The sequence below is a fragment of the Narcine bancroftii genome, chromosome 1 (assembly GCF_036971445.1).
Source record: "Narcine bancroftii isolate sNarBan1 chromosome 1, sNarBan1.hap1, whole genome shotgun sequence".
Taxonomy (NCBI): Eukaryota; Metazoa; Chordata; class Chondrichthyes; order Torpediniformes; family Narcinidae; genus Narcine; species Narcine bancroftii.
The window spans coordinates 380,785,867-380,813,018 of NC_091469.1; the positions used below are offsets into that span (position 1 = coordinate 380,785,867).

A 27,152-nucleotide genomic window follows, 5' to 3' on the forward strand; every position below is an offset into this window, starting at 1 on the left:
CCTTTTGGGTTGTTCGAATTTTTACAAATGCCATTCGAATTAAAGAATGCTGCTCAATCATTTCAATGGGTGATGGATGCTTTAGGACGCAGTATGACCAAAGAGTTCATTTACTTCGATGACATTTTAGTGGCCAGTGGGATTAAGGAAGAACATTTGGAACATCTTCATACACTTTTTATTCATCTTCAAAAGTATGGACTGACAATCAATCCAAATAAATGCATTTTTGGACAAGAAGTGATTAATTTTGTAGGGCATAGGACTACTCAGGAAGGCGTGACTCCGCTGACATCCAAAGTTGAGGCCATTACAAATACTCAAGACCTGCTACGGTTAAAAGTCTGCAGGAATTCTTGGGAATAGTATATTTTTACCATCAGTTTCTTCTGGGAGCTGCTCACATCATGAAGCTTCTTTTCGATTTACTGTCCAGAATCCCCAGAACCATCCATTGGATGGAAGAGGGAAACAAAAGATTTGCTGACTCACCACTATGCTCAGCTACCCACTATGAAGCCACTGTCCTTTCTACAGACATTTCCAGTATGGCCGTAGGAGGTGCAACGGGCAATGGAAACCGTTAGCATTCTTCAGCCACCATCTTAGTGAAGCAGAAATACAGTGCTTTTGATAAGGAGCTTTTGGCCACTTACTTGTCTATTTGACACTTTTGCTATTTTTTGGAGGGCAGAGATTTACTATGTACACCGACCACAAGCCCTTAACATTTGGATTTTCAAAGGGCGCAAAGCCTTGGTCAGCAAAACAACAGCAGCAATTATTATTCATTTCAGAATTCTCCACAAAAATACTACATATTTCCAGAAAAGACCATGTAATAGCTGATGCACTTTCCCGCTCTGCTCCATTCGAGGTTTCGTCTGCAGATCAAGGTATTGACTACACAGCTTTGGCCACAACCCAAGAACATGATCAGGAGACTAAGGCTTATCGGACTGCAATCACGAACCTGAAATTGAAAAATGTATAGTTTGGAGTTAATGGCAAACTACTCCTCGGTGATATATCAAGCGACAAATTGACAAGTAAATGGCCAAAAGCTCCTTATCAAAAGCACTGTATTTCTGCTTCACTAAGATGGCGGCTGAAGAATGCTAAAGGTTTCCATTGACATATTGCTGAAGTGCACCTCCTATGGCCATACTGGAAATGTCTGTAGAAAGGACAGTGGCTTCATAGTGGGTAGCTGAGCATAGTGGTGAGTCAGCAAATCTTTTGTCTTCAAGAAGGCATTGTTTCCCTCTTCCATCCAATGGATGGTTCTGGGGATTCTGGACAGTAAATCGAAAAGAAGCTTCATGATGTGAGCAGCTCCCAGAAGAAACTAACTACCACACCCAGTAGTTCCAGCATCATGGAAATGTCGAGTATTCGACTTTGTGCATGGTCTCTCACATCTATCGATTAAATCGACCATTCGTATGGTATGGTCTTAAAAAAGACATCACACAAATGGTGAGGTCCTGCATTGCCTGCTAAAAGTTCTGTGGCATACTAAGGCACCACTGCAGTCCTTCCTGGCAGTTACTCAGCATTTTGCTCATGTCCACATGGACTTTGTTGGTCTGCTTCCTGTTTCAAGAGGATACTGTTATCTTTTAACAGTAATAGACAGGTTTATGTAGTGGCCAGAGGCCATGCCTATGGTAGATACTACTACAGACTCTTGTTGTTCTTGGGCACTCCTCAGTTTCTGGGTATCCTGTTTTGGTTTACCAGCATGTTACTTCACATAGAGGATCACAACTTGCTTCCTCGCTGTGGATGGCCTGGTCTCGCTTGCTCGGTATAATAATTCATCATACGAATGCCTACCATCCCTGGCCAATGAAATGGTGGAAAGATTTCATCAACATCTCAATTCAGCCTTGATGGCTCAGTTAGAGGGCCCGAACTGGGCTGATGAGCTGCCCTGGGTATTACTGTGCATTAGAACATCTCCAAAGGAGCACCTCCAAGATTCATCTGCTGAGCTCGTGTACGGCGCACCATTGGTGGTTCCAGGGGAGTTTGTCCCCTACCATTTCAACTCCAGTGATGATCCTAAGGAACCGTTGAGCAGGCTAAGGGAGACCATAGGAAAATTGACCCCTATACCACAATCATCACATGGAGAACACTCTTCCTTTGTGCCTGAAGACCTCAAAAACTGCAAATATGTGTTCATCTGAAGGGGAACACTTGATCATCCTCTAGAAATGCCCTATGAAGGACCTTATAGGATACTCATACAAACTAGGTTGACTTGTATTTTGGACTATTCTCTCACTATTGACAGGTGTAATGGAGGATTTAGACTAGCTTATGAAAAAAGGGATGCAGTTGCATCAGTAGACACACCTAAATTCCACTATGGGGCCCAGAATGCAGTTGAATAGGAAGACATTATCTAAATTTACACTATGGGGCCCAGGGATGCATATGAATCAGTAGACATTATCCAACTTCCACCATGAGGTCAAGAGATGCAGTTGTCTTTTGTTGGTCGCAGACTGTCAGGAGACCTTGAAGATAATTAAATCATTTGTTCAAAGAGATAAGATCTGAAGTAAACAACTTTTGGGTAATATAAGCCATGGTCCCACTGCTGAAGTTTGAGACTCTCCAAGAGGTGGCAACATCTCTCAGCAAGAAGAACTTCAAGATTCCAAACCGACGTCCCGGTCTGGGGAGGTGGAGAAGCTGCTACCGGCGCCCAGACATCCTACTACAAGGGTGCAGTCGTCGCCTCGCTTTGGCAGTTGGGACCAGTCCAGGCATTGATAAGTATAATTGGGAAGGGCTTGCATATTGTAGTGTGAATTCAGCTTTAGATTTAGTAATAAAGACTTGTATAAACTGAACTGCTCTCGGTGTGTGTCTATTTTCTTTCGGTAGCTTGAACACTGTGACTAATCAAAAACGAACAAAGTGAGAGGTACAAGTTTACCCAAGACAACAGGCTTAAACCAGCTCATGTGGGCGGTCTTTCCCACTGCAGCAGCCAACAGTCCATCACAGAGGTCAACAACCTGAAAGACAGAAACCTTTCAGCCGGTTCTGGTGGGGGGGAGTGGGGGGGGGGGTGGTAGTGGTGCTATGGTGGCACTACAATTCCCAGGAGCCATGTGATGTCAGCGCATGTCGAGTGCATGATTCTGGGATTTAAAAGGTTGTGCAGGTGCTGAAGAGTAAATCCATTTGATTCACTCTAGAAATGCCTTGCGTGGTTATTTCGTCGTGTCCACTGCAATTCCAGTGGCCACAGTATCTAATTTTCTCCAAACTGAAACAAGACATTATATCATGTAACCACTGTGCATGAGTAGGTAAAGAGTCATCTTTCCATTTCGATGAAATTGCTCATCTGGCTATCAGCGTGGTAAAAGCTAAAACATTCTTCTGAGACGCTGACAGAAGTATATCTGGTTCACGTGAAAAACCAAACAAACAAACTGACAGGGTTCTATTTTAATCTTAAAATCATTGATAAATTTTGGAAAATATATAGTTCATTAGATTATATAGTTCATTAGATTTGATTATTTCTATTTATATATGGCAGGGAAAAACCCCACAATTTCTCCGACTACTCTGACCCCTCCCCATCAATTTCCACTCTTGCCCCTTCCTCCACCACCCTCCAACTTCTCGACAGCTCCCACTCTCTTACTTCCCCACAATACTCCGTCCACCACACTCCCTGCCATACTCCACCTTCCACCGCCCCTCCCCATGTCTCTCACTACCCTCCAAACCCATCCCATCACGCTTCCTCTGTACCCTCTCCTGCTGGGCTCCATCCCCTCCTTGCTGTCTTGTCTCTTACCCCACCACCCTCCACTCCTGTCACCCATTTGTCCTCTCCCCATCAATCCCCCTCCTGTTGCTTCTCCCTGCTATGCTCTGTCTTCTCCCTTCTTGACACCCTCTGACCCTCCCCTTATCGTTCCTGCTCACCTCCATCCCCTCCTCCAGTACCATTCATCAGAATGCCATTCTGGCACCAGCTGGTTCATTCCTGGTAACAAATGCAACAGATTTCACCTATGCAATATTTGAATCCTAAACTATGATTTGATAATACAAGATAATTGTGTCATAAATTCTTCAGTAACAAATCCTAATAGAACCATCTATGCTGACATCAACCCAAATTGCAGAAAATCTCTAAACATTATTAAGTATGATTAGCATAGCAGATAGGACAACACTATGACAGTACCAGCAACCCAGATTCAACCTTTCGCTGTCTGTAAGGAGTTTCTACCTTCTCCATGTGTCCACATGGGTTTTCCCAGGTGCTCTGGTTGCCCCCCACACTCCAAAGACATTGTGAAGGTGCACAGCATTAGGTGCAATTGGGCAGCACGGTTTTCATCGCAAATAATAAATTTAAAACAACTTTCACAATGTTTTAAGCCGAATTAAAGCACAAACAATAAATCTACAATTTTCACTTCCTTCATGTTTTTATTTAATCAAAATAGCCCCAATTAGTGCAATCAGAAAATACTCAGATAACCAGGGTGAGCAAGACCTTGCTGCAATTTCGCAACCAGAGCAGAGTTTCATTCCATTACCTGACTATTAAGTTCTTTAATGGTTTTCGTATTTTTCTCTACTTCCTCTTGCATCAGCTGCAAGTTTGCGGTCAGTTCTTTGGAATATTCAGTCTGTTGATCCAGTTGCTGAGAGGTATTAGTGAGATCTTCATACAGCATCTCCATCTGAACAATTAAACACAGGATGTGAGGATTTAAACATCCAACCGCTCAGCACTGTAGCAGATGTTTTATTGGTTTGATTTTCACATGTACATCAATGAAAAAGGCACCATTAGCTGTGTGAAGGAGTGGATGGCGGGGGGGGGGGGGGGGGGGGGGGGGGGTGGTTGGGGACTGTGGCAGAAGCTAGCTTCAACACTGCACCAGCACCCAGACACCAAGACAAGGATGGCTATGGACCTTTTATGGGCAAAGGGGACTGGTGTGAATCAGTGAACAGGTGCCTTGGAGACAGTTGGTTGAAGGTGGTTTTCTTTCCTCTGCCACTAAGTGATGGCACCATTGACAAACCCTTTCATCACAGTACCCGTTTGGCTGCAGCAAGAATTTCAGTGCACTTGTACTTGTGTGCATGAAAACAAACTAATTATCAGTAAGGTCTAATGTACAGATGCATTGGAATTCTTGCTTGCTGTAGTCAAACAGGTACATATGATATACAGGTACACAATCCTTTATCCAAAACCCTTGGGGGACAGTGTGTTCCGGATTTCGGATTTTTCTGGATTTCAGAAAGCCAGATTTAAGCCCACCCGAATTGTGTTGCCACCCGCACCCCCTTCCAGTCGAGCTGCCGTCTCCCACCCCCCCACCTTGCCCGCCCAACTCGCGCTGCCGGTCTCTCCTGTCCGACACGCCCTGCCGGTCACCCCACCTCGCCCGCCCAACTCGCGCTGCCGTCTGTCCACCTCGCCCACTCGAATCGCGCTGCCGTCTGTCCCCATTTGCCGGATTTTGGAGCTTTCCGGATTTTAGATGTCGGATAAAGGATTATGTACCTGAACCAACTACAACAGCAAAAAATTACCACATGGCAAGACAGAAAAACAGATGAGAACCAAACAATAAATAAACCTTCACAGTTGCAGTTGATTTGACAATAACCAACTTCTTTGTGCACTTGATACAAGTACTTCACAATAAGTCTGCTGAAGATTTGCTCATCATTTGGATCTCTTCACCTTACAGTCATGACCCATTCACTCTGGTTATTCTTTTCCCACACATCTTTAATTATTTAATCCAAGACCTCATGAATGACATTGAAGATTTGCTTGCTTCCAACTCAATTCAATGAGCACCATATATTTCAGTTAATGTGTCTCTTGTAGATGAAACTGTTTGGAGAAACTTGTGTAAGGATAATATGACTAAGGTCATAAATGTACGATATAGGTTGGTGCAATATAATGTTTTTTTTACATCAACTGTATTTAACTCCTCAGAAATTTAAAAACTGAACTTAGTTCTTCAGATTTGTGTTTTAGGTGTGGTCAAGAAATAGGTACATTTTTTCATTCGACTTGAACTTGTTTTAAGGTTAAAAATTTTTGGTTACAAATTAAATCGTTTTTAGAGCAGGTATTAAAAATGAATTTACCATCTGATCAATTGTTATTTTTATTAGAGGATATCAAGTCGATTGCCTTAGGGCTGAGATTGACTATGTATCAAATTGAATTTTTACGTTTGGCTTTGACTATTTCTAAAAAATGTTTAGCTATTACATGGAAATCTGATTTGGTTTTAAGTATGAAAAGATGGTATATTGAAATGAAAGCTTGTATTCCTTTAGAAAAGATAACATATAACTTGAGGGATAAATACTTTCTTTGTTAAAGTGTGGAGCCCATATTTAAAAATTATTGGTGTTAAAATTTGATCTTTCAGTCCGCTTCGGTGGATGTCTCAGCTTCCGCAGCTAAAAAGTTGAATATGATTGTTTTTATTGATGATCTCCTTTTTCTTTTCTTTGTAGGTGGGTAGGGGAGGAGGGAGGGTATTAGTGGGGTGGTTGAGGGAGGTTGGGAAGGGGTTTATTTAATCATGTGATGTTTGTATCAATATATTATAATTAATGTTATGTGATTTAAAATTTTAAATAAAATATTTTTAAAAATGAGCACATTATAATTCCAGCACACAGTTCATAATTTGCACACACATACTTCAGTTGTCTGCAGGGAATTGGAAAGACTTTACTTCCCCCATCCACAGAGGATGAACAAGGTTCAAGGTTCCTTTGTCAAGTACAGAAATATACTAAATATGTTTGCTTCTGTTTGCCATAAAATAACAATCTGAACAGATACCTCAATAACATCTGACAAAAGATGAATTATGTTTCTAGTGGAAAAGGGACAAAAACAAATACAATCTTTATTGATTGCAGACCAGCTGCAGAAAGCAGAAAAACTCAAAAGCTGCCAGAACCTTGTGCAGAAAGAATTGCTGAGAGGGTCTCAGCAGGTCAGAGAGTTTCTGTGGGTAGAGGCAAGCAGGAGAGAAACCACCTACCTGTTAAACCACTGAGAAAACAATAAAGTTCCAGACCCCATCAAATACTTTTGACTGCACTAAACACCAACCCTATACCCAATTACTACAACCAACTAGAATTTGCAGTCTTAAAAACTGATGTGACCTTCATGGATGCAAGGAGTCTTGAACAAACCATAGGTGACACCCACAATGTGGGCGAGGGATGTGCATTCCTAGAAAACTGACCATATGTTACAAATGGAGAGTAAAATAGCTTTTTTTCCCCCCAGATTTCAGGTTTATTATCAGAGCACATACATGCCATCAAATACAACTCAGATTCCTTTTTCCAGTGGGAGCGGCAGAATTACCACTAATAGATAGTGCAAAAAATAAACTGTACACAGCGTAAACAAATTAAAGAACTGTAAGCAGATAATGAATGAAATTAAACTGACTGTGCAATAGAGAGAATAAAAGAAAAATCAATAAGAGTCCTTCAATGAGTCTGAGTTTGTTGTTGAGGAGTCTGATGGTGGCAGGGTAGCAGATGTTCCTGAACCTGGTGGTGCAAATTTTGTGGCACCTGTACCTCTTTCCTGATGGCAGCAGTGAGAACAGAGTGTGTGCTGGGTGGTGAGTATCTTTGATGATTGCTGTTGCCCTCTGATTGCAGTGTTCCCTGTAGATGTACTCAGTAGTGGGGAGAGTTTTGCCTGTGATGTCCTGGGCTAGGTCCACTACATTTTGGAAGGCTTTACACTCAGGTGTATCGGTGTTCCCACATCAGACCATGATGCAGCCAGTCAGCACACTTTCCATCACACCTCTATAGAAATTTGCCAGGGTTTCTGGTGTCATACCAAACCTCTGAGGCAGTAGCGATGCTGACGTGCTTTCTTCATGATGCCAATAGTATGTTGGATCCAGGTAAGATCTTCCGAGATCTAAGACCTGTGCATTATGCTTAAAGGGAGCTCTCAATGGGATGAAGGAGGATTTGGTTGGCACTGTCTGGGAACACAGGCTGCATAGTCGGACAGCTGAAGACTCAAATATTTTGCAGTGCTCAAAAGTATACTCCAGTTAAAAATAAGAACAGTGAGGGTGGGAAGAGCCAGCCTTGGATAATCAAGGACAAAGGAAGGCATAAAACTAAAAGGTCATGTGTACAAAGTTGTCAAAAGTAGTGGGAAACTGAAAGACTGGGGAAAACATTAAGCAAAGAACCACTAAGCAAGCAGAAGATAAGTTATGAAAGAAAACTGGCACAAAATTAAAAAAATTAAAGTTTTCACATATATACAAAACAGAAAAGAGTGGCTAAAGTGAACGAGTCCTATGGAAGATGAGAAGTGGAATTAACATTGGATAATGGTGTCACTGCCAAAGCCTTGAAGGACTATTTTTTGTCAGTCATCACAGTGGACGTCATGTCTAACCTGCTATAGGGAGATGTTAAGGATGTGATGGGAGGTAGCAAGGTCAATTCTGATGGCAGAGAGAAACTTGTGAAGAAGCTGTTTGCAGGTTAAGGGAAGTTTGGCAAGTGGGAAGCACAGAATTCACAGCCACCAATATCCTGTTAAAGTGAAAGGCAAGACTGGTTGATGGGGAGAGTCATGCTCTGTTCAGGAAAAGGAAGCAAATACGTCAGGTACAGACATCAGGATCAACGAGCTCTCTCAAGGGATGTAAGAGAACAGGAAGAAATCAGGAGGGCAAAGCAGGATGGTCTGCAGCATCCAATAAATTCTTTTTACTTCATCTGTCAAGAGATTTCAAGAGCCATAGGATAACATGGGAGAGAATTAGTCCTTTTGGTTTGTAGATTCATGGAGATGGGCAATATCTAAAATGAGTACCCTTATCCATATTTACTGAGGAAGCTGGAAAGTTCAGGAAAGAAAACAGTCCTGAAACATGTCTACATTACAATAGTGCCCCTCCCCCACCCCATCTCTACCCACTCCAATTCAATAATATTCATGCATACAGGAGTTTGTGAATCCAAAAAGCTTAGTGAAAACACCAGAACTTCCCCAAAGGGAAGCAGAAGCATTTTCAATTGAAAGGTTAATTTAATATTGAGCCTCATGGCAAAAGAGGCTCAAATGTTCAACTCTCCATGCCATTCAGTTAAATCAAGTCTGGAATCTGATAATATTCAGCCTTACCTGAATATTACATGAATTTTTCATCCTTTCCATGGCATCTCTCATTTCCAGGATTTCTTTCTCTTTTCCTTTCATCACCACTTGAGTTTCTTCCTGAGCATCCACAGCAGCACTGAACTTCAACTGAAAAGGCAGAAGAGATACTTCAGCAAGGCTTGTCACCGTGGTCACTTCAAGCATACTTACTGCGATGGAGTTTTAAGCTCGTTCTCATTTCAAGGAGGTTCAGGCTGGGAGGCTGAAATAGGGCTCTTCATGAAATAGACATTGGGCATGATCAGAACTCCACCGCAATGGTGGCAGAAACAGAACAATCTTCATTGGGGAGGGAAATAATTTGCAGGCAATTGGGAGACGTGGGAAACAGACAAACAGGAGCTGATGGACTTGATCAGCAACTGGCATCCTTCTGTGCTGTGGAGTCCTCATGATCTTAAAAGGAATTTCACAGAGTACAATGGCCAAGAAGCTGTACCAGGACTCCATGGTCCAGTAAATACATTATAGCAAACACCTCAGCATGGTGATACACATGCATCTTCTGGAGTTAACTCTTGACCGGTGGATTGGGGTAGAAATATTTTCAGCTTGCTTGATCGCCCAACAGGTGGTAGGGGCAAAGAGTTTGGATCATTCAGCAGTTGGAGGGCATGGACCCATGAAACATTCCTGGAAGACTGATACAAGGGGCAGAGGGGAAATATTCACCCACTGACGGTAATGTTAAAAAGCAAAGCAGAAGTAAAATGATTATGTATTAGAGATGTAAAGAAATTTATTTCAGCTATGTATAAATTATTACAAAAAAAAGCTCAAAAGGAGTTCATAACTCAAGACAATAAATGGGAGGTAGATTTAAATAAGCAAATAGATGAACATAAATGGATTCAGATATGTAGAGAAAGTATGAAGAGTATAATAAATGTGAGATATAGGTTTAATATAACTTTATTCATCAGTTATATTTAACACCACAAGTTACATAATAGTTACCATATTTACTCGGATTTATGTTTTAGATATGGACAAGAAGTTGGCACTTTTTTTACATTCAACTTGGCAGCATTCCACAGTTAAATCTTTTTAGCTTTAACTGGGTAATTTATTAGAATGAATGGAGTAAAGTTCCCACAGGATCAAATGTTATTTTTACTGGGAGATATTAGAGGGATTAAACCTAAATTAAAATTGAATATGTATTAAGTAAAATTTGTTCAAATTGCTTTGACAATTGCTTTAGCTAGAAAATGTATCGCTATAACTTGGAAGTCTGATATTGATTTGGGAATGGATAGATGGCATGCAGAAGTTCAGAGGTGTATTCCACTTGAGAAAATTACATAATTTACGAGACAAATATAATGTATTTTGGAAGTTACAGTGCCCATATTTACAAAGAGTTGGTATTAAAATTTAAATGAATCTCGAGCATTTCCTTTCTCTTATCGGTCTCCATATACTACAGCTCTGATTACCCGAAATCGGATTCTCAAATCCCTCGTTAACCTGAAATTTTTACTTACATTTTCTTTTCTTTTATATAAATACCATATGTATTTGGATTAAGATTAAATATTGTAATATGTTGGCTTAGTGGTTTTATATTTTAAATAAAGTTTATAAAAACCCTACCTGACACTCCACAATACTTTCCTTCACTATCCTTAAACAGATGTCCTCTGGTATTTGCTATTGTCACCTGAGGAAAAAGATGCAGGATGTCCACCCTATCTATACCTCTCAATCTTATAAACATCTATTAAGTCACTTTGCATCCTTTTTCATTCCAAAGAGAAAACCGCAAGCTTTGTCAACCTTGTTTCAAAAGGCATGTTCTCCAACCCAGGCAACATCCTGGTAAACCTCCTCTGTAATGAGGCAACTGGAACTGAACAAAATACTCGAAGTGTAGTCTAACCAGAGTTTTATAGAGCTGTGATATATCATCTTTCCCTATCTCTGAAAAGCTTGGAACCAGACAATTTTCCATTATAGGGTTTTTTCGGGTAAAGGAATAATGCTTTAAGCAGCCCAGAAGGATCAGCAGAATACTTGTATTAGTGGTTAAAACAAAAAACAACGGAAGGCTTTTCAAGCATGAAATAATGTTCAATATGTACCAAAAAAACATGATTACTGCTTACAAAATAAGATCAATGTAGCACCTAACTCTAGAAATTCTCAACAGCGTTTTCAAATATTTCCTCCAGTGTCATCTGTCTCATTAACAATGGTTTTTGTCTTAGTAGTCTCTCTTTAATTTTGTACACTGACATGATTTTTTTTTGTTCTGTTATGAGTGCACACTGCTCGAGTGCCATCAATAAGACCATCACACATTTTCACAATGTTGTCTCTAGGCACTTTTTCCATAGTGTCAACTAAGTCATCTTCATTGCGCTCACCTTCATCCAGAACAATTTCAGCTCTTTCACCACCGGTCAATAAACGAACAAACAACTGGAGCCTCATTATCGATGTTATAAACTTCTTCAATATCCTCTTCTTCCAGCTTACTGACAGACTGAACGTATACTTTTTGCATATGTAAGGAGGTCACAACTTTTGATTTTTCCTCATCTGACACATGGAATCCTTCAAAATCACCATCTTCTTCATCATCATCAAGGAACCTAGTTGCAGGCCAGAGGTTGTGCCAATGGTATCCTTTATAGTAAACTCCTTTTGGAAACCCACCACACCCAAGCCTCTGTTCACTGCTGATAGCATGATGTTCAAGTGTTTTTATATTGATCCAAGGATACCTTGGTCACATGGCTGAATTAAGGAAGTCACATTTGGGAGAAGGTACATGACATGAACATTATCTTTGATGAGATTTTCAGCTGGAGGATGAGTAGAACAGTTGTCGAGGAATAAAAAACCTTGTAGTTGTCATCCAGTCCAGTTTCCCTGCAGTGAGCATGACCCTCTGGCACAAAATGTTCATTAAACCAATCAGAAAAGATATCCTTGGTGACCCATACCTTTCTGGTTGCATAATAATTCACTGGCAAGAAATTTGCTCCTTTAAATCAATGAGGACGCAAGCTTTTGCCTATCACAGCAAACTTACACTTGTGTGAATACTGCATTAACACATCCCAGCACAGTTATTCTGTCCTTGGCATCCTTAATTCCTGTAGGGGCTGTCTCATCAGCTGTAGCCAATGTTCTTCTAATGCCAAAACAGTGATATTTCATCGGCATGATAGATTTGTTCTGGTGTCAGATTTTCATCAGCAATGATCTTGGCAAACTTGCCCATGAATTTTTCCACTGCTTCGTGATCAGCAGATGCTTTTTCGTCACTAATCCGTAACAATTTAATGTCACGTCTTTTCATAAATTTACTCAACCAGCTTGCTGAATATTCACAATTCCCTTCAATTTTCAGATCACCATGATAGAGCTCTGCTTATTTCATGATCAGCAAACATTAAGTGTCATGTGTTCACTGTGACGCTGTCGGATCCACTTCATCAATACACGATCGTGTTCTTCACTTTTGCCTTTATGCAGTGTTTTTCTATCTTTCATTAACTTCTGTTCATCACTTTCAGAATAGAACTTCAACAGTTTATCCTTCTGTTTCTTCAGGCCATAGATTGTGGTTGTTCCAACACTACTCTTCTGTAGGACGTTTCACACTTACACCACTCTCCAGTAGCTTGACTTTGTTCTATTGACAAACAAACGCTTCCCTCCTTTTCTTTTCACTAACATCAATAGTGCTATCTGCAGACCTTTTTGCCATTGCAACTATACCTTTGTACAGTACATTAGAGTTCTGTTGGATTCAAAATGGCATCAAAACCCCACATGGGCAAGTTGGATGATAAAACCTTTTCAACTTGTGATGTCATGTCAACACCAAAAAAAGTTTGGGTAATAGAACTTTTCGGCTAACAGAATTTTGGATACGGGAAATGTACTGTATTACCTCATGGCTCTTGAACTCAGATCCCTTGATGAATGAAGGCCAACACATCACATGCTTTCTTCACCACCCTATCAACTTGTGTGGTAACCTTGAGAGATCAATGGATTGGACCCTAACATCTGTTTCTCTACATACAAGAATACTGCAATTAACCATGTACTACATCTTCAAGATCAACACACTTCACACTTATCCAGAATGAACACTACTTTCTACTTTTCTGCCTAACTCTCCATCTTGTCTATATGCTATTATAACCTATGATTATAACTATCCACAACCCTTCCAACATATGTCATCTGTAAACCTACTGACCCATCACTCCTCTTCTTCATCCAAGTCATTTATAAAAATCACAGTGAGCAGAGGTCCCGGAACAGATCCTCGTGGAACGCCACTAGAAGTCACTAACTTTCAGGTAGAATACACTCCATACACTACCACCCTCTACCTTTTACGGGGGCAAGCCAATTCTGAATCAAAGCAGCCAAGGTTCTTTGGATTTCATGCCTCAACTTTCTGAATGAGCCTACCATGGGGGACCTTGTCAAACACCTACATTAACCACGCCATCTTCTACATTTTCTTTTGTCATCTCCTCTAGAAACTCAATTAGGCTTGTGGGACACGACCTTCCCCTCACAAACCCATGCTGACTATCCTGTTATGTTACCAAATGCTTGTTTCTTTAAATAGCTGCATGTAGTAGTGAAGGTGATCTTTGATACAGCATCATGATGCACTGCAGTTCAGCATGAAGGTGCACTGTGGGTTAAAATTGCTGATAGACAAACTTGGGATTTACCTTATGTGACAGAGTATTTAGAGGTGGCTTGGGAGGAATTGTTAGAGTAGCTTGCACACAGACATTTTAAAACACAATATTTGCAGGACTTTTGCAGAATGCTTTTTGCAGGAGACAACAAAGTATCAACAGCAGCTTGCCTGGGAGAGCATGTGATCTTTGCAGGCAGGAGGAGAAGAGTTTAGCTCTCAGAGAGGGAGGGTGTGAAACAGAGAGAGGAGTCACAGAACTTATTTCCAGAAGGACAAAGCTGGCAAACTTTGGAAGGCTGTCTGGTCAAAGGAGAAGACTGGCGGTGTGAAAGGTGACCTGAAAGAAAGAGGATCATCTGGAGAACCCTGAAGGGGGCAAGTTTCATCAGCAAGACTGATTCAGAAGGAATCAGTTGTGAATGTCCTGGAAAAGGAATCTCTCTCTAAAAACCATCAAGAACCCTTCTGAGTGGTAACCATTTGCCTGTTAAGCACCAAAGACTGGTGAACTTTGTTAATGCTAACTTCTATGCACAGTACAAGAATTGCCTGCAATCAGTAAGATTGGACTTTGATCCAAAGAACTTTTCTAATCTTAAATATGCATTACACACATCTGCATTTAGTATTAGGGTGGGGGGGGGGGGGGGCGAAATTAAGTAGATAGGCAAGTTAAGTAATAAGTTAAAGTTTAATAAAGTTTTCTTGTTCAAATATAATTAAAAACTACTCTTGTTTAAGTAACCCTGTGTTGTGGTGCATATCTATTACTGCTGGTTTTTGGGGTCCTCTAGACTCTGTAACACTCATCAAGAAGGGTAAATCAGTGAACAGATTCAGCTACTGTCTGCATCATTTAACTCACTTTGATGTCAGCTAGTTCCTGAGTCAAGGCAGAAACATTTTCAGATTTCTGACTGCAAGTGCTTTTCAGTTCTTCTATTTGATTCTTCAAGAACCTCAGCAGATCCTAATGGAAACAAATTGATGAATTCCATATTAAATTGGCACGAGGTAACATTTGAAGTATTTACAAGCCTAGAGAGCCGAAGAAAAACAAGAAAATCTGCAGATTCTGGGGTCAAATGCAATGAATGTGATGTGGTTGAAGAGGGTGCAGAGATTTATTAGGATGATTCCCGGAATGCAAGGGCTAACACACAAGGAGTATTTGGCAGCTCTTGGGTTGTATTCATTGGAGTATAGGAGAATGAGAAGAGATCTCAGAGGCATTTCGTATTTTGAAAGGTTTAGATAGGGTGAATGCGGCTAAGATGTTTCCCTTTGTGGGTGAATCGAGGACAAGAGGTCATAGTCTGAAAATGAGAAGTTATCCATATTAAACAGAGATTAGGAAGAATTTCTTTAGCCAGAGGGTCGTGGATCTGTGGAACTCACTGCCGCATACAGCAGTGGAAGCCAGATCACTGGGAGTATTTAAACAAGAAATAGACAAGTATCTCATTAGTGAGGGCATCAAGGGATATGGGGAAAAGGCTGGAAATTGGAACTAGAGTAGAGTAATGGTGTAGATTTATGGAACAGACTCGATGGGCCTAGTGGCCTGCTTCTGTTCCTTTGTCTTGTGATCTTGTGAAACAAATTCAACTGGTCATGCATCATCAATAGGAAGTAATGAAAGGATGCTGCATGACTTAGGAAGTTTCTCCAGCACCTTTATCACACAAGAAAGTTAGAGACCCTGATTGGCTCCAACTCTGAATGCATCACATCTTTCACCAACCTGAAGTCCAAGTACAAACAATTAGGAGAACAAACAGTATGTCAGTTTTCATCGCAGAGAGATTCAGCGTACTGACCTGAGATATATTACTCCAACTGTACAGAGCCCTGGTTTCTGAGCCATTTCCCTAGAATAATCAATATCATGCGTAATTACTGGTTTTAAGTTGCAACTCAAACCTGATCAGCGGAGTGCTTCTTCTCTAGATCAGCAATAACCTTTTCTCCATCAGCCAGCCTCTGCTTCTTTTGTTTCAGCTCCAGTGCCTTCAACAGCAAAATGTAAACATTATTCAAAAGCCTAAATTATGAGAGGTGCTGAACACTTTGTATTGCCAGAGATTTAGTATGGGCATCTGTAATTGTGCCAACATATTAACAATTTAGCAATATGTTGAAGCCATACTGCAATTCTAATAGAAGTGACAACTTTAGAAGTACAGTAAACCAGAAGAAACAGACAAGGTGGGTACTTGCTCATCATCGGGCCCTTTCACTTCTCCTTGTTAGACCAATCAGCGACTACTCTAACATCATATAAATGACTGTCTGCACAGCTGGAACACTTTTTCTTACACTATGGTAACTGAATATGATCCATCTTTTCTATTTATCTTTTTCATTTAATGCATAGTATAGTAGATATTTTTTCATTTACAAAGTACATTTCAGCTGTAACAATAGAGAATTTTGGTGCATACGTATATTTTACAGTGTGTTTGACAAAAAAAAAATCAATAACATCCTGATAATATATTCTGTTTAAATATTTTGAATTTATTGTTGCTCTCATACCCAAGGCCATCAACAAGGTAGTCAGAGATGTTTAAATTATTTCTAAGAGTTAGTTTTGATATTAAATTATGTGGAGACATAAGGATATTTAAATTAGAATTCTAAATTTAGAATCCTAAAGTGGGGCATGGCCAATTTCGACATGATCAGGTCGAAGTTAGCAATTTATCTTGGAGAATAGAACCATGACTGCCAAATGGGAGGCATTGGAGAGTGTGATAAGGTCAGTCCAGGACAAACATATTCCCAGTGGGATAAAGGGGAGGAATACCATTAAACAGACTCTAGTTAATAAGAGATAGAGGCACAGATCAGATAGGAAAAGAAGGCAGATATTTGATGCAAATAGGTTCGACGGAATATCTAGAATAGACGGAATGTGGGGTGCAGGGAAGAGGGAAACAAGAACTAAAAGATGTTTGAAGATGGATTTGGCAGACAGTGCAAGGGAGAATCTGAAAAGGTTTTGGGCAAGTATCTGAAGTAACATGGGGATCATGAGGGGAAGTATAGGTGTTCTTGAGGATCAGGAGCTACATCTGTCTGCTGAGACAGGGTAGATGCAAAATTAATATTTTATGAATGAGTTTACTGTGGTGCTGGATAACCAGGATTGGGAGGTGAGGAACGTAACTATAGACAGCCTAGGGCACGTCTACATTAGTAGTGAAGAGGTGTTACCCATCTTGGATCGCATCAAGGTGGATAAATATCCAGGTCTAGACCAGGTACATCCCAGATCATTATGGAAAGTTAGGAAGGCAATTGTTGGGGCCTTAACAGACATTTTTAACTCATCACTGAGGACAGGAGAAATTCCAGAGTGGTTAGCAAATGCAGTGCTGTTGTTTAAAAAGGGCTGTTAGGATAATACAGGCAAGTACAGACCTGCCAGTCTGACATCAGTGGTAGGGAAACTGCTGCAGGGGATTGAGAGATAGAATCACTCATCATTTGGTTGGCCAGGGAAAAATTAGGGGAAGTCAGCATGGATACTGAAGGAAAATGGCATGGAAGGTTAGGGCATAAGGGATAGGAGGCCATCTAGCCAACTTGAAACAAAATTGGCTAGGTGATAGGGAACAGAAATTGGGTGTAGAGGGCAATTTTTCAGACTGCAGGACTTTAACCAGTGAAGTGACACAGGATTCAATACTAGGAGCCTTGCCTTTTGTAATATTCAGTGGGACAAAGACACTTTTTTTCCTTTATCTGCCACTATGCTCCACAGTTTTAAATTTACAATCAAACAATTCACATGTAATTAAGGAGCAGATTCCAGAATTTATTCAAGGCTATTTGTATACATTTTGGTTTGACTATGTAGAAAATACAGCAACCTTATTTGAATCATACTGGCTTAAGGATATAATTAACTACCTCAAAAAGGTTTAAATAATATAGTGAGATTAATAGTGTGGAATTATTGAAGATCAAGATTATGGACTAATTAATGAAGGCATGCTCAAACTCCCCACTTTTTGGACAATTGTCTTTTTTTTATTGTTAGCAGTTAGGGGATGAAAGATTTGGACAATCATATGAGATTAATTTTAAAATACTATAACGTAATAATGTTCTTTATGAGTCTTGGAAAATTAAAATAAAATATTTTAAAAAATACAGTATATGCAGGACAATTATTTTATCTATAAAAATAAATAAATATTGTTTGTACAAATGAGAGTCTTGGATTGTTAGTGTAAGCAGTTCCTTTGATCGTTCAGCATTCTCACGGCCCATAGAAATAAACCGTTCCTCAGCCTGATGGTGCCGACTAATACTCCTGTATCTCTTCCCCAAAGGGAGCAGCTGAAAGACACTGTGTGTAGGGTGGTAGGGGGTCCTCAATGATTTTGCATGCCATCTTCAGACAATGATCGCAGTACATTATGTTAATCTTGGGGGTGGGGGGGAAGGAGACTCCAGTGATCCTCTCTGCCACTGTGGATTGGCCTCCAATCCATTTCTCTGTGATGCAACTGGTCAGGATGCTCTTGATAGAGCTCTTATAGAAGGTTAACATAATGATGGCCAGTAGCCTTGCCTGCTACAATCTTCACAGAAAGTGCAGTCACTGTTGTGCCTTCCTGATGTTAAGTGAACTCCAAGGAACTTAGTGCTCTCCACTCTCTCTAGTACAGAATTATTGATGTTTAGTGGAGGGTGGTCATACCCAGTCCTCCGAAAGTCCATGATCATCTCCTTCGTCTTGTCCACGTTGAGACACAGTTTGTTACCCTCACACCATTTCACGAGATTTCCCACTTCTTCTCTGTAGTGCAACTCATTGTTGCTGATGAGGCCAAATATTGTTGTGTCATCTGAAAACTTGATGACGCTGCTGGAGATGGATCTAACAATGCAGTTGTGGGTCAGTAACGAGAACAGTAGCGGGGCTGAGCACACAGCCCTGAAGTGCACCAATGCTCAGTGCGATGGTGCTTGATATTTTGCTACCAACCCAGATAGACTGTGGTCTTTCTGTTAGCAAGTCCAGGATCCAATTAAGGAGACGGTTGTTGAGTCCCAGTGAGGACAGCTTCTCCACCAACCTCTGGGGAATGATCATATTAAACACTGAGGTGAAGTCAATGAACAGCAGCCTAGTGTATGAGGCGTTGTTCTCCAGGTGGGCCAGGACAGAGGGAAGCGACAAGTCGAGAGCATCTTCTACAGAATGGTTTCTTCTGTAGGCAAACTGAAATGGATACAGCATCTCCTCAGCTTACACAAGCTGCAGCTTGCATACTCAGTTTAATTGGTCTCAGCCAGAATGCACAGGCAGTGCTGATGTTGAGTATAGAAACCCAGTGGAAAGACAAATTGTATAGTTAACTGAAGAACGGGACTAAAACAATAAAATCCCAGGTCACAAGCAGAGTCAAGGAAAAATAAAGATTTAAAAGGAGGCCTGCTTAGTTTCTGGATCATACCTGCTGTTGAGACTTCAACAATAATTCAGAAAATTCTTTCTTTAGGAGATCTTTCTCATTCAAAGCCTTTGTAAGTTCCCTGCATCAAGAGACATTCGAGGTTCAGTTATGAAACAAAACCAGTCAAGAGTGTTTGCAAATATTTCATATACCTTTCAATTTTCACCATATATTTTTGTATAGCAGGTAAATTAATCACTTAAATACTACTCAACTTGCCTAATATTGTGCAACATACCACTAGGCATTATCTATGTCTGCTATTAGTGTTTTCATGCAGATGTTAATGCAAGTGAAAAAGATTAAATCCACCTCCTCTATTGCAGCCCTACAGAAGGGAGAATGACCAGGTTGCCTGACTGCACAGGTGACTGGATTGGAGGAGACCAAAGGCAGAGCTGCCAGTTCACAGGCCGAATAATTATCATGAGTCACATTCACAGATTAATTAAGAAAAACATTGCACATGTTCCTGCTCATGGCAAACCCAATGATCAACTGCCATTCTGCTCAGCAAGGCACATTTAGATAACAGGATCCATCAATATTTTCTCCAATTTCTTGCCCCAAGCAAAGTGGCTTGGGAAGGAAAGAACAATTGTTAGTCACCAGACACTTACTTGGAGTTGTTTTCGATGTCTTGTTGATGTTGCAAAGCAAGCTTTTCGTTTTGTTCTTTTTCAGCTTCCGGAAGCTCCATCAATGACTAGATTTAACACAAGGGATATTTAAGAAAACTTCAAAATAGATGATGGTCACCACTGACTCAATTTCCATGCAGTAATTTTCCAATGACCAAGAATGTCAACACATTTTGGAAAAGGAAACAACTCATTCAGTCCAGTTTGAAAACAAATGTTTTGGAAGGTTTGCCGAGACAGAGGAGAGCTGAGATTTGGCATTGCCTAACCATAACCAGTACAAGATGGACTCAAAGTCAACATCTATTTTCTAACATTTTGTCAGCTATTAAATTGGAATATTCCAGTTATTTCCAAATTTGCATACACATTTCACAATTTATGTACTCGATCCCTGGAGCAATCAGAGCATTACCACCCATTGGTCACTGCCTCTTCTCACAGCTCCCTTTGGGCAAAAGGAACAGAAGCCTGAAGTCAACCACCTTGAGCTTCAAGAACAACTTTTGTCCAAAATCTTTTGGGTTCTTGAACCTCCCCATGCTACCCTAATCATATGCTTCTCCAACATCAAAAAGACCCATCTGTACTATTGAAACGTCACTTATTTTTCTTTGACTTAGTGTAACTGTGAACATTTATTATCTCTTTTTACAATAATTTAATGTTTTCTATTAGAGTTGAGTTTTTTTTAAAAAAAACAAAGCCCCTGTTCAGCTGCAGTATGTACTGGGTACAATATGCATGACATTATGATTAGCATACAAAAACAATAATCCAGAATTATATTCAACTGATTTCACACTTAACTATGGTCAAAGAAAATACATTCTTGGATTAACTGAGTTGCATATCAAAAATTCATATCTACTGGGAGCTAGCTCGAGAATCACAAGCTAATTGTGAATCTTTATCTTCGTTTGCTTCCCATTGGAAAGTTAACAAGTTCCAATACAGAGCACAGATTCAAAACAAGGTGTGAATAGCTCTCCCGAACCTACCCTGAAAACAGGGTCGAACCCAAAACTAAAAGATTTAACGTCCAGCTTCATTAGGAGACAGAGTTTTCTGCTCCCCAAACCATTCATCAACAATGACAGAAGAGTTCTTCTGAACCCAGCCCCCTCCCACCTCAAAGAGCAGGGGAACCCCTGCACTCAGCCCCCTCCCACCCCCAAGGGCAGGGGGAAGCCCTGCGCTCAGCCCCCTCCAACCCCCAAGGGCAGGGGGAAGCCCTGCACCCAGCCCCCTGCCACCTCCAAAGTCAGGTTCAACCACCGGTCATGCTAACACAGAAACATGCCGACTTTCTTCATGAGATGTTCAAATTAAACATCGAAAATAAATCGCTGTGGGTACTGTAAATCTGAAACAAATCTGGAAAAGCTCAGTAACTGGGACAGCATCTACATCAGGCAATATCTCAGATCAAAGATGCTTCGATAGACATTCTCCCTTGTCCTTAACTCACACTGATCTCTGTCCTCAGAATTTCAGCTTCCTCATTCATTTGCTCCAGCTTTTCATGCAGTTCTTCAGTTTCATACTCTTTAAATTTCATAACCTCCAGTAGATCATCATAAACATCTTGAATACTGCGCTTCTCCTCCAGAATTTTTTCATGTTCCAACCTTGAATTTTTTTTTTTTTAAAAAAAAAGCATCGTATCAACATTCTATTAAGGAAGAAAAGTAACTGATCAGCATGAAGTTAACACAGGAACAAATCTGAGCACTGTTTGAAGGAAGTATTGACATGGAATACAGGTACTCACCGACTTGCGACCTACGTCCATCCATACATATAACCAAATTTTTAAATAAAATTTACAGATTATGTTGTATTTGACAAACTATAACAGGGATACAGGACATGCAAGAGGCAAAATGTGAGTACTTATCCTTGTTAATTGGCGTCCCAGGGTCCATAGGCTAGGCTCGACCATCTTGCTTCCTGTGAGCATGCATGAGTCTTCCGTTGGTGCATGTGCGGTGGATTTGCATATTGAAGTTCAGTTCGTGCATGTGCAAGAGTTAAGGGCACGAATTCAGTATCGTTAGGGTGTTTAATTCTCACGCATGCGCCAACCGAATTCCAATACACAAACCCAGTGCACATGCGCCAACTGAACACTCTTGCATGTACACAAGAATCAAGATGGCTGCACTCAGCCTACAGACCCCAGGACGCCGACTAACAAGGTAAGCATGGACCAGAATGTGGTAAGATTGACATATTCAAGAAGCTTTAAGTTGTTATCGTCAAATCTACGATAAAAAATGTTTGCTTTAAGATTTCGGTACTCCATGCGTGTGGGCAAAATTCTGACTTGCGTCCACTTTGAGATACAACTGATCCTTTGGTCCCAATTACGGTCATAAGTCAGGGAGTGCCTGTACTCAGAAATCCTGCAACTGTCTGACAGTGATATCATTGAACAGGCCACAGTCTGAACCCTCATTTGTCCACTGCCACAACCTGTTCAAACTTTACCACTTCATCATATACAGCAGTCTATAGTTGTTACAGCAACCAAAATTTCCTTAATTAACACTGTAATAAAATGAGTACCAAGATCTACTTGAATGCCAACTGCAAAGGCAGCAGTTGAAGGAGCTCAGCTATCAGCTACATAGACGAACAAAGTGGGTTTAGCTGACTACGGTGAGATCAAGGTGGAAGGGAAGCAAGTGCTTCAGCTGAGAGTGCAGAAAGGATAATCCAGCATGGCCATATCAATGCCCATCATCATACACAAGGGAGTCCATCCATTGATCTACAGCCATCCCCTTTTGTTAGTAAAGTGTAATTAACAAGCAAGGGTATTCACTTGTCACTTCCAGTTCAAACACCACAGAATTTAATCATAATTAAAGTCCTAATTATCTAATCAGTTTACAAGTACTGCAACTATTCAAGGCAATGTTATTAATGATGTCTAACATTATCAGGTTTTGCAATACATGGCCAAATCAATACTTCGCTACAAGGTTTAATCAAAAAAGCTGGATAAATATAACACATAATACCACTCTTCCATGAATATACAGACACTCAATTTCACTTTCTCAGATGGTTTCTGAACTTTGTACAAGAACATGAAGTGTATTAGATTACAGATTACTTTAAGTGAGAGCAGTTGAGGACAGGAGAGTGCAGATGCTGAGACAGGAAGGGTCAGGTGAACAGGGAGAGGAGCAGAGAGGAGAGGAGGAATGTGCAGGGAGATGGCTCCCTGGCAGGAGTCAGTTGAACAGCAACAGCAGTCAAGAGGAAGGAGGAGGAAGAGAGTACAGTTGAGTGGAGTGGAGCTTGCAGAAACAGGAAGGGGGGGGGGGGTCAGATGACACAGCAGCCAATAAATGAAGGGAACCTCAAGTGGAGCAGCCATTGTGGAGTGGCAGAGTGCATTAGTGGGACCTGGCTTTGAAATAAGTGGTCCAGGTGCTGGCAGTTGCAATAACTCTTGGATAAAAGGTGCAGATAAGAGGTGGAGTTTTTTGGGTACAGCTGTGCTGAATGAAAAGTCTCAAGGACTTTGGTTGGAATGCTATGGTGAACAGAGGTCAGGTAGGTCTTGTTTTTATTGCACACATCAAGCAGCAGAAATGGCAATCAGGCCAATAGTATGTTCTTAAAGGACATGGGGAATCGTGACCCTCAAGTGTCCCTGATCGCTGAGAAGTGCACACTGTTGCAGCCCACACATGAGGGAACTGAAGCTGAGTCTGGAGGATGAGATGATGAAAGACGGGGAGTATTAGCGAGACAGTTACACCTTGGAAGGCAGGCAACTGGGTGACCATCAGCAGAGGGAAAGGGTGCAGGGAATCCTTATGGCTGTTCCACTCAATAACTATCATTAAGGAGGTACAAGCGCATCAAACTCAGGACTGTCCAGTTGAGAAACAGCTTCCTCCTGCTGGCTGAGTAAATCATTCCAAAATATTTTTATTTATTTTAAATTATATATTTATGATTATATGCAATTATAATACGCTATGTATTGTGAGTGTATGTGTGTGCACAGTGGCCAGAGAAATGTTGTTTCATCTGGTTGTACCTGTACAGATAATTAACTTCATCAGGTACAGTATTCTGTTTTGGATACTGTTGTGAGTGTCCGCCAACCAAGGAAAGCTGCAGCAGCCAGGTCTCTGGTACAGAGGCTGTCTCTGTGTCTTGAAGGGAAGGGAAAAGAGCAATAATGACAGGAGGTTAATTGGTGAGGAGAATAGACAGGAGATTCTATGGAAGAGGTTGAGGGATTCTCAGGTGATATGTTGCCTCCCAGATGCCAGGGTCAGAGATGTCTCTAATGAGCAGCCAGGTGTTGTGGTACATGTTGGAACTTATAGCATAAATAAGAAAAGGGATAATGTCTCAAAGGGTTAGGATGGAAATTGAAGAGCACGATCTCAAGAGCAGTTACCTTTGGATTGCTGTCTCTGTTACGTGCTAGTCAGGACAAGAATAGGACATTATGGAAGATGAATGTGTGACTGATTGGTTGGAGCAGGGGTTTATGTTTGTGAATCATTGGGATCTCTTCTGGGAAAGGCATGACTTGTACAAGAAAGGACAGGTCACACCTGAACTAGAAAGGGACCGATATCCTTGTGGGCATGTTTGCTAGGGCTGTTGCAAAGGGTTTAAACTAGCTAGGCAGAAGGATAGGAATCCGAGAGTTAGATTAGAAGATGGAACATTTGGTGGAAAGGTAGATGCTATGCGTAGTGAGGCTGAGAGGAAGGACAAGTAGTAGATATATCATAAATGTAGTTGATTGGATGGGTTGAAATGTGTTTACTTTAATGGGTTTAGACATTTGTAAAGAGATAGGGAGGAAGGTAAAAAGGTGGAGAGGAGAGTAGCATTACTAATTAGGAACAGTATCACAGCTGACCATAGTGGAAGAATCATCTACTGAGTAACTGTGGGTGGAAGTCAGAAATGGGAAGGGAGCAATCATTTCACTGGAAGTAGTCTACAGGCCTCCAAATAGCCCTCAGAACACAGAGATAAATATGCAAATCCCAGGTCGGACACGCCAACGGCCCTGACAGTGGATTCCTCAGGCATGGTGATCGGCAGAGTTCTGGAGCAGCAGATCGAAGGAAGTTGGTGACTGCCGGCTTTCTTCAACAAACATCTGCGGCCTCCAGAACTGAAGATTAGCACTTTCGATAGAGAGCTACTGGCGCTATATTTAGTCATCCACCATTTCCTAGAGGACAGGGCCTTCACAAGGTCCTGATTTTTACCTTAGCTAATATTTCAGACCCCTGGTCAGCTCGCCAGCAATGACACCTGCCTTACATCTCTGAGTGCACCACAGATGCAAGGCACATCTCCGGCAAGGTGATCGATGCACTATCCAGACAAAGTATCCACTCGCTATCAAGGGAAGTGGACTCATGGCACTGGTGCAGGCACAGCAGAAAGAATAGGAGATGCCCAATACAAGACTGCCATATTGGGACTGCAGCTGCAAGACACCCCACCCTCCTGTGCGACGTGGCCACCGGTGAGGTCAGACTCATCATCACAATGGCTTGGAGACAACAGGTTTTCGATTCCATCCACGGACCGGCTCACCTGTCCATCAGGACCACAGTCCTGCTGGTGGCCAGCAAATATGAATGGTATGGATTGCGGAAACAGATTAGCGGGTGGGCGAAGGCATGCACGCAGTGCCAAACAATCAAGATACAGCAGCACGCCAAGACCTAACCTCAACACTTTGAGCCCGCAGAACAAAGATTCGGCCACATCCACCTGGACACAGTAGGAACCTTGCCAGTATCCTGGGGTTTCCGCTATCTGTTCACAATGGTTGACTGCTTCACCAAGTGGCCAGAAGCAGTCCTGCTGGCAGACACATCCACAATCTCGTGCGCCAGGGCCCTCATCTCGACCTGGGTGGCATGGTTCGAGTTACTGTCCCACATCACTTCGGACAGAGGGGCCCAGTTCACCTCCAGTCTGTGGCCTCACCCCGCCAGCCTGTTGCATCGCCCAACAGCTTACCATTCACAGTCCACAGGCCCTTCAAAACTGCGCTCATGACCAGTCTCCAAGGACCCAACTGGGTAGATGAGCTAATGTTGGGCATCCGCATGGCAACCAAAGAGGACCTTAACACCTCTTCAGCTGAACTCGTCTACGGAGCTCCACAAGTGGTCCTAAGAGAGTTTGTACCATCCCCTGGTAGACAGCAGGATCACACGGTAGCTCTCCTCCGCAAGCTGAGGGAAAGAGTCGGCAACCTGGCCCCGATTCCACCTTCCAGGCACGGATACGCAAGGAACAATATATCCAAAACCTGCAAGTCTGAGTATGTTTTCATTTGCAGGGGTCCATATCGTCCACCACTTCAGAGGCCATATGAGGGACCATTCCAGGTCATCTGCAACAACTGGACCACATTTGAGCTGGAGGTTGGAGGCAAGACGGAAGTCTTCACCACAGATAGGATGAAGACGGCACAGCTGGACCTAGTGCACCCAGTCGAGATATCAGCACCACGCCAAAGATGCAGACCACCGAAGGCTGCAGAGACCTTGCCTCTGGGCAGCAAGGGCAATACTGCTGGTTCTAGGGGAAGGAGTGTGGGCATGTGGCGCCAAGAGCAACCAAAGGACAGCAGCTCACGCAGCGGCACTGGCCCCAACAAGCAAACCGGAAGGTGTACGGTAAGGGTAGCTTAAAGGCCAGCGACCCCAAAATGGCATTGGCCTTACTGCACAGCCAACAGAAAGGCACAGCGCGCAGGGAAGAAGGGCATTGTTATACAGGAAAGTACCAGTGTACGGGAAACCCGCTTTTTTTATGCATGCTGTGATGTCAGCGAAGGGGAGCCCTAATAAAACTCAGAGCTTAACCTTACTACACTATTTGTGTGCATCTTCTTTCAGTAGTGAGCGGCTACAGTCCAGTGAGTCTTGCGACAGTGTTGGGCAAACTATTGGAAAGATTCTTGGGGCCATTTACAATCATTTAGTGAAAAGTAGCCTTCTCAGGGATAGTCTGCATGGCTTTGAGAGAAACAGGTCATGCCTTATGAGCCTAAATTAATTTTTTGAGGA

At 41.7% G+C, this 27,152-nt stretch overlaps 1 protein-coding gene across 1 annotated transcript in view; it reads right to left on the bottom strand.

Annotated features, from left to right (window-relative positions):
• The window catches only part of kif15 (kinesin family member 15), a 158,928-nt gene that overhangs the window by 41,807 nt on the left and 89,969 nt on the right, over nt 1-27,152 (bottom strand). The window contains exons 21-27 of the mRNA XM_069913478.1: nt 21,536-21,695; nt 20,044-20,129; nt 19,424-19,502; nt 15,873-15,959; nt 14,815-14,919; nt 9,230-9,352; nt 4,587-4,733 (exon numbers count right to left, since the gene is read on the bottom strand). Coding sequence (XP_069769579.1) covers nt 4,587-4,733; nt 9,230-9,352; nt 14,815-14,919; nt 15,873-15,959; nt 19,424-19,502; nt 20,044-20,129; nt 21,536-21,695 — 787 coding nt within the window. The remainder of the gene's footprint in view (nt 1-4,586; nt 4,734-9,229; nt 9,353-14,814; nt 14,920-15,872; nt 15,960-19,423; nt 19,503-20,043; nt 20,130-21,535; nt 21,696-27,152) is intronic.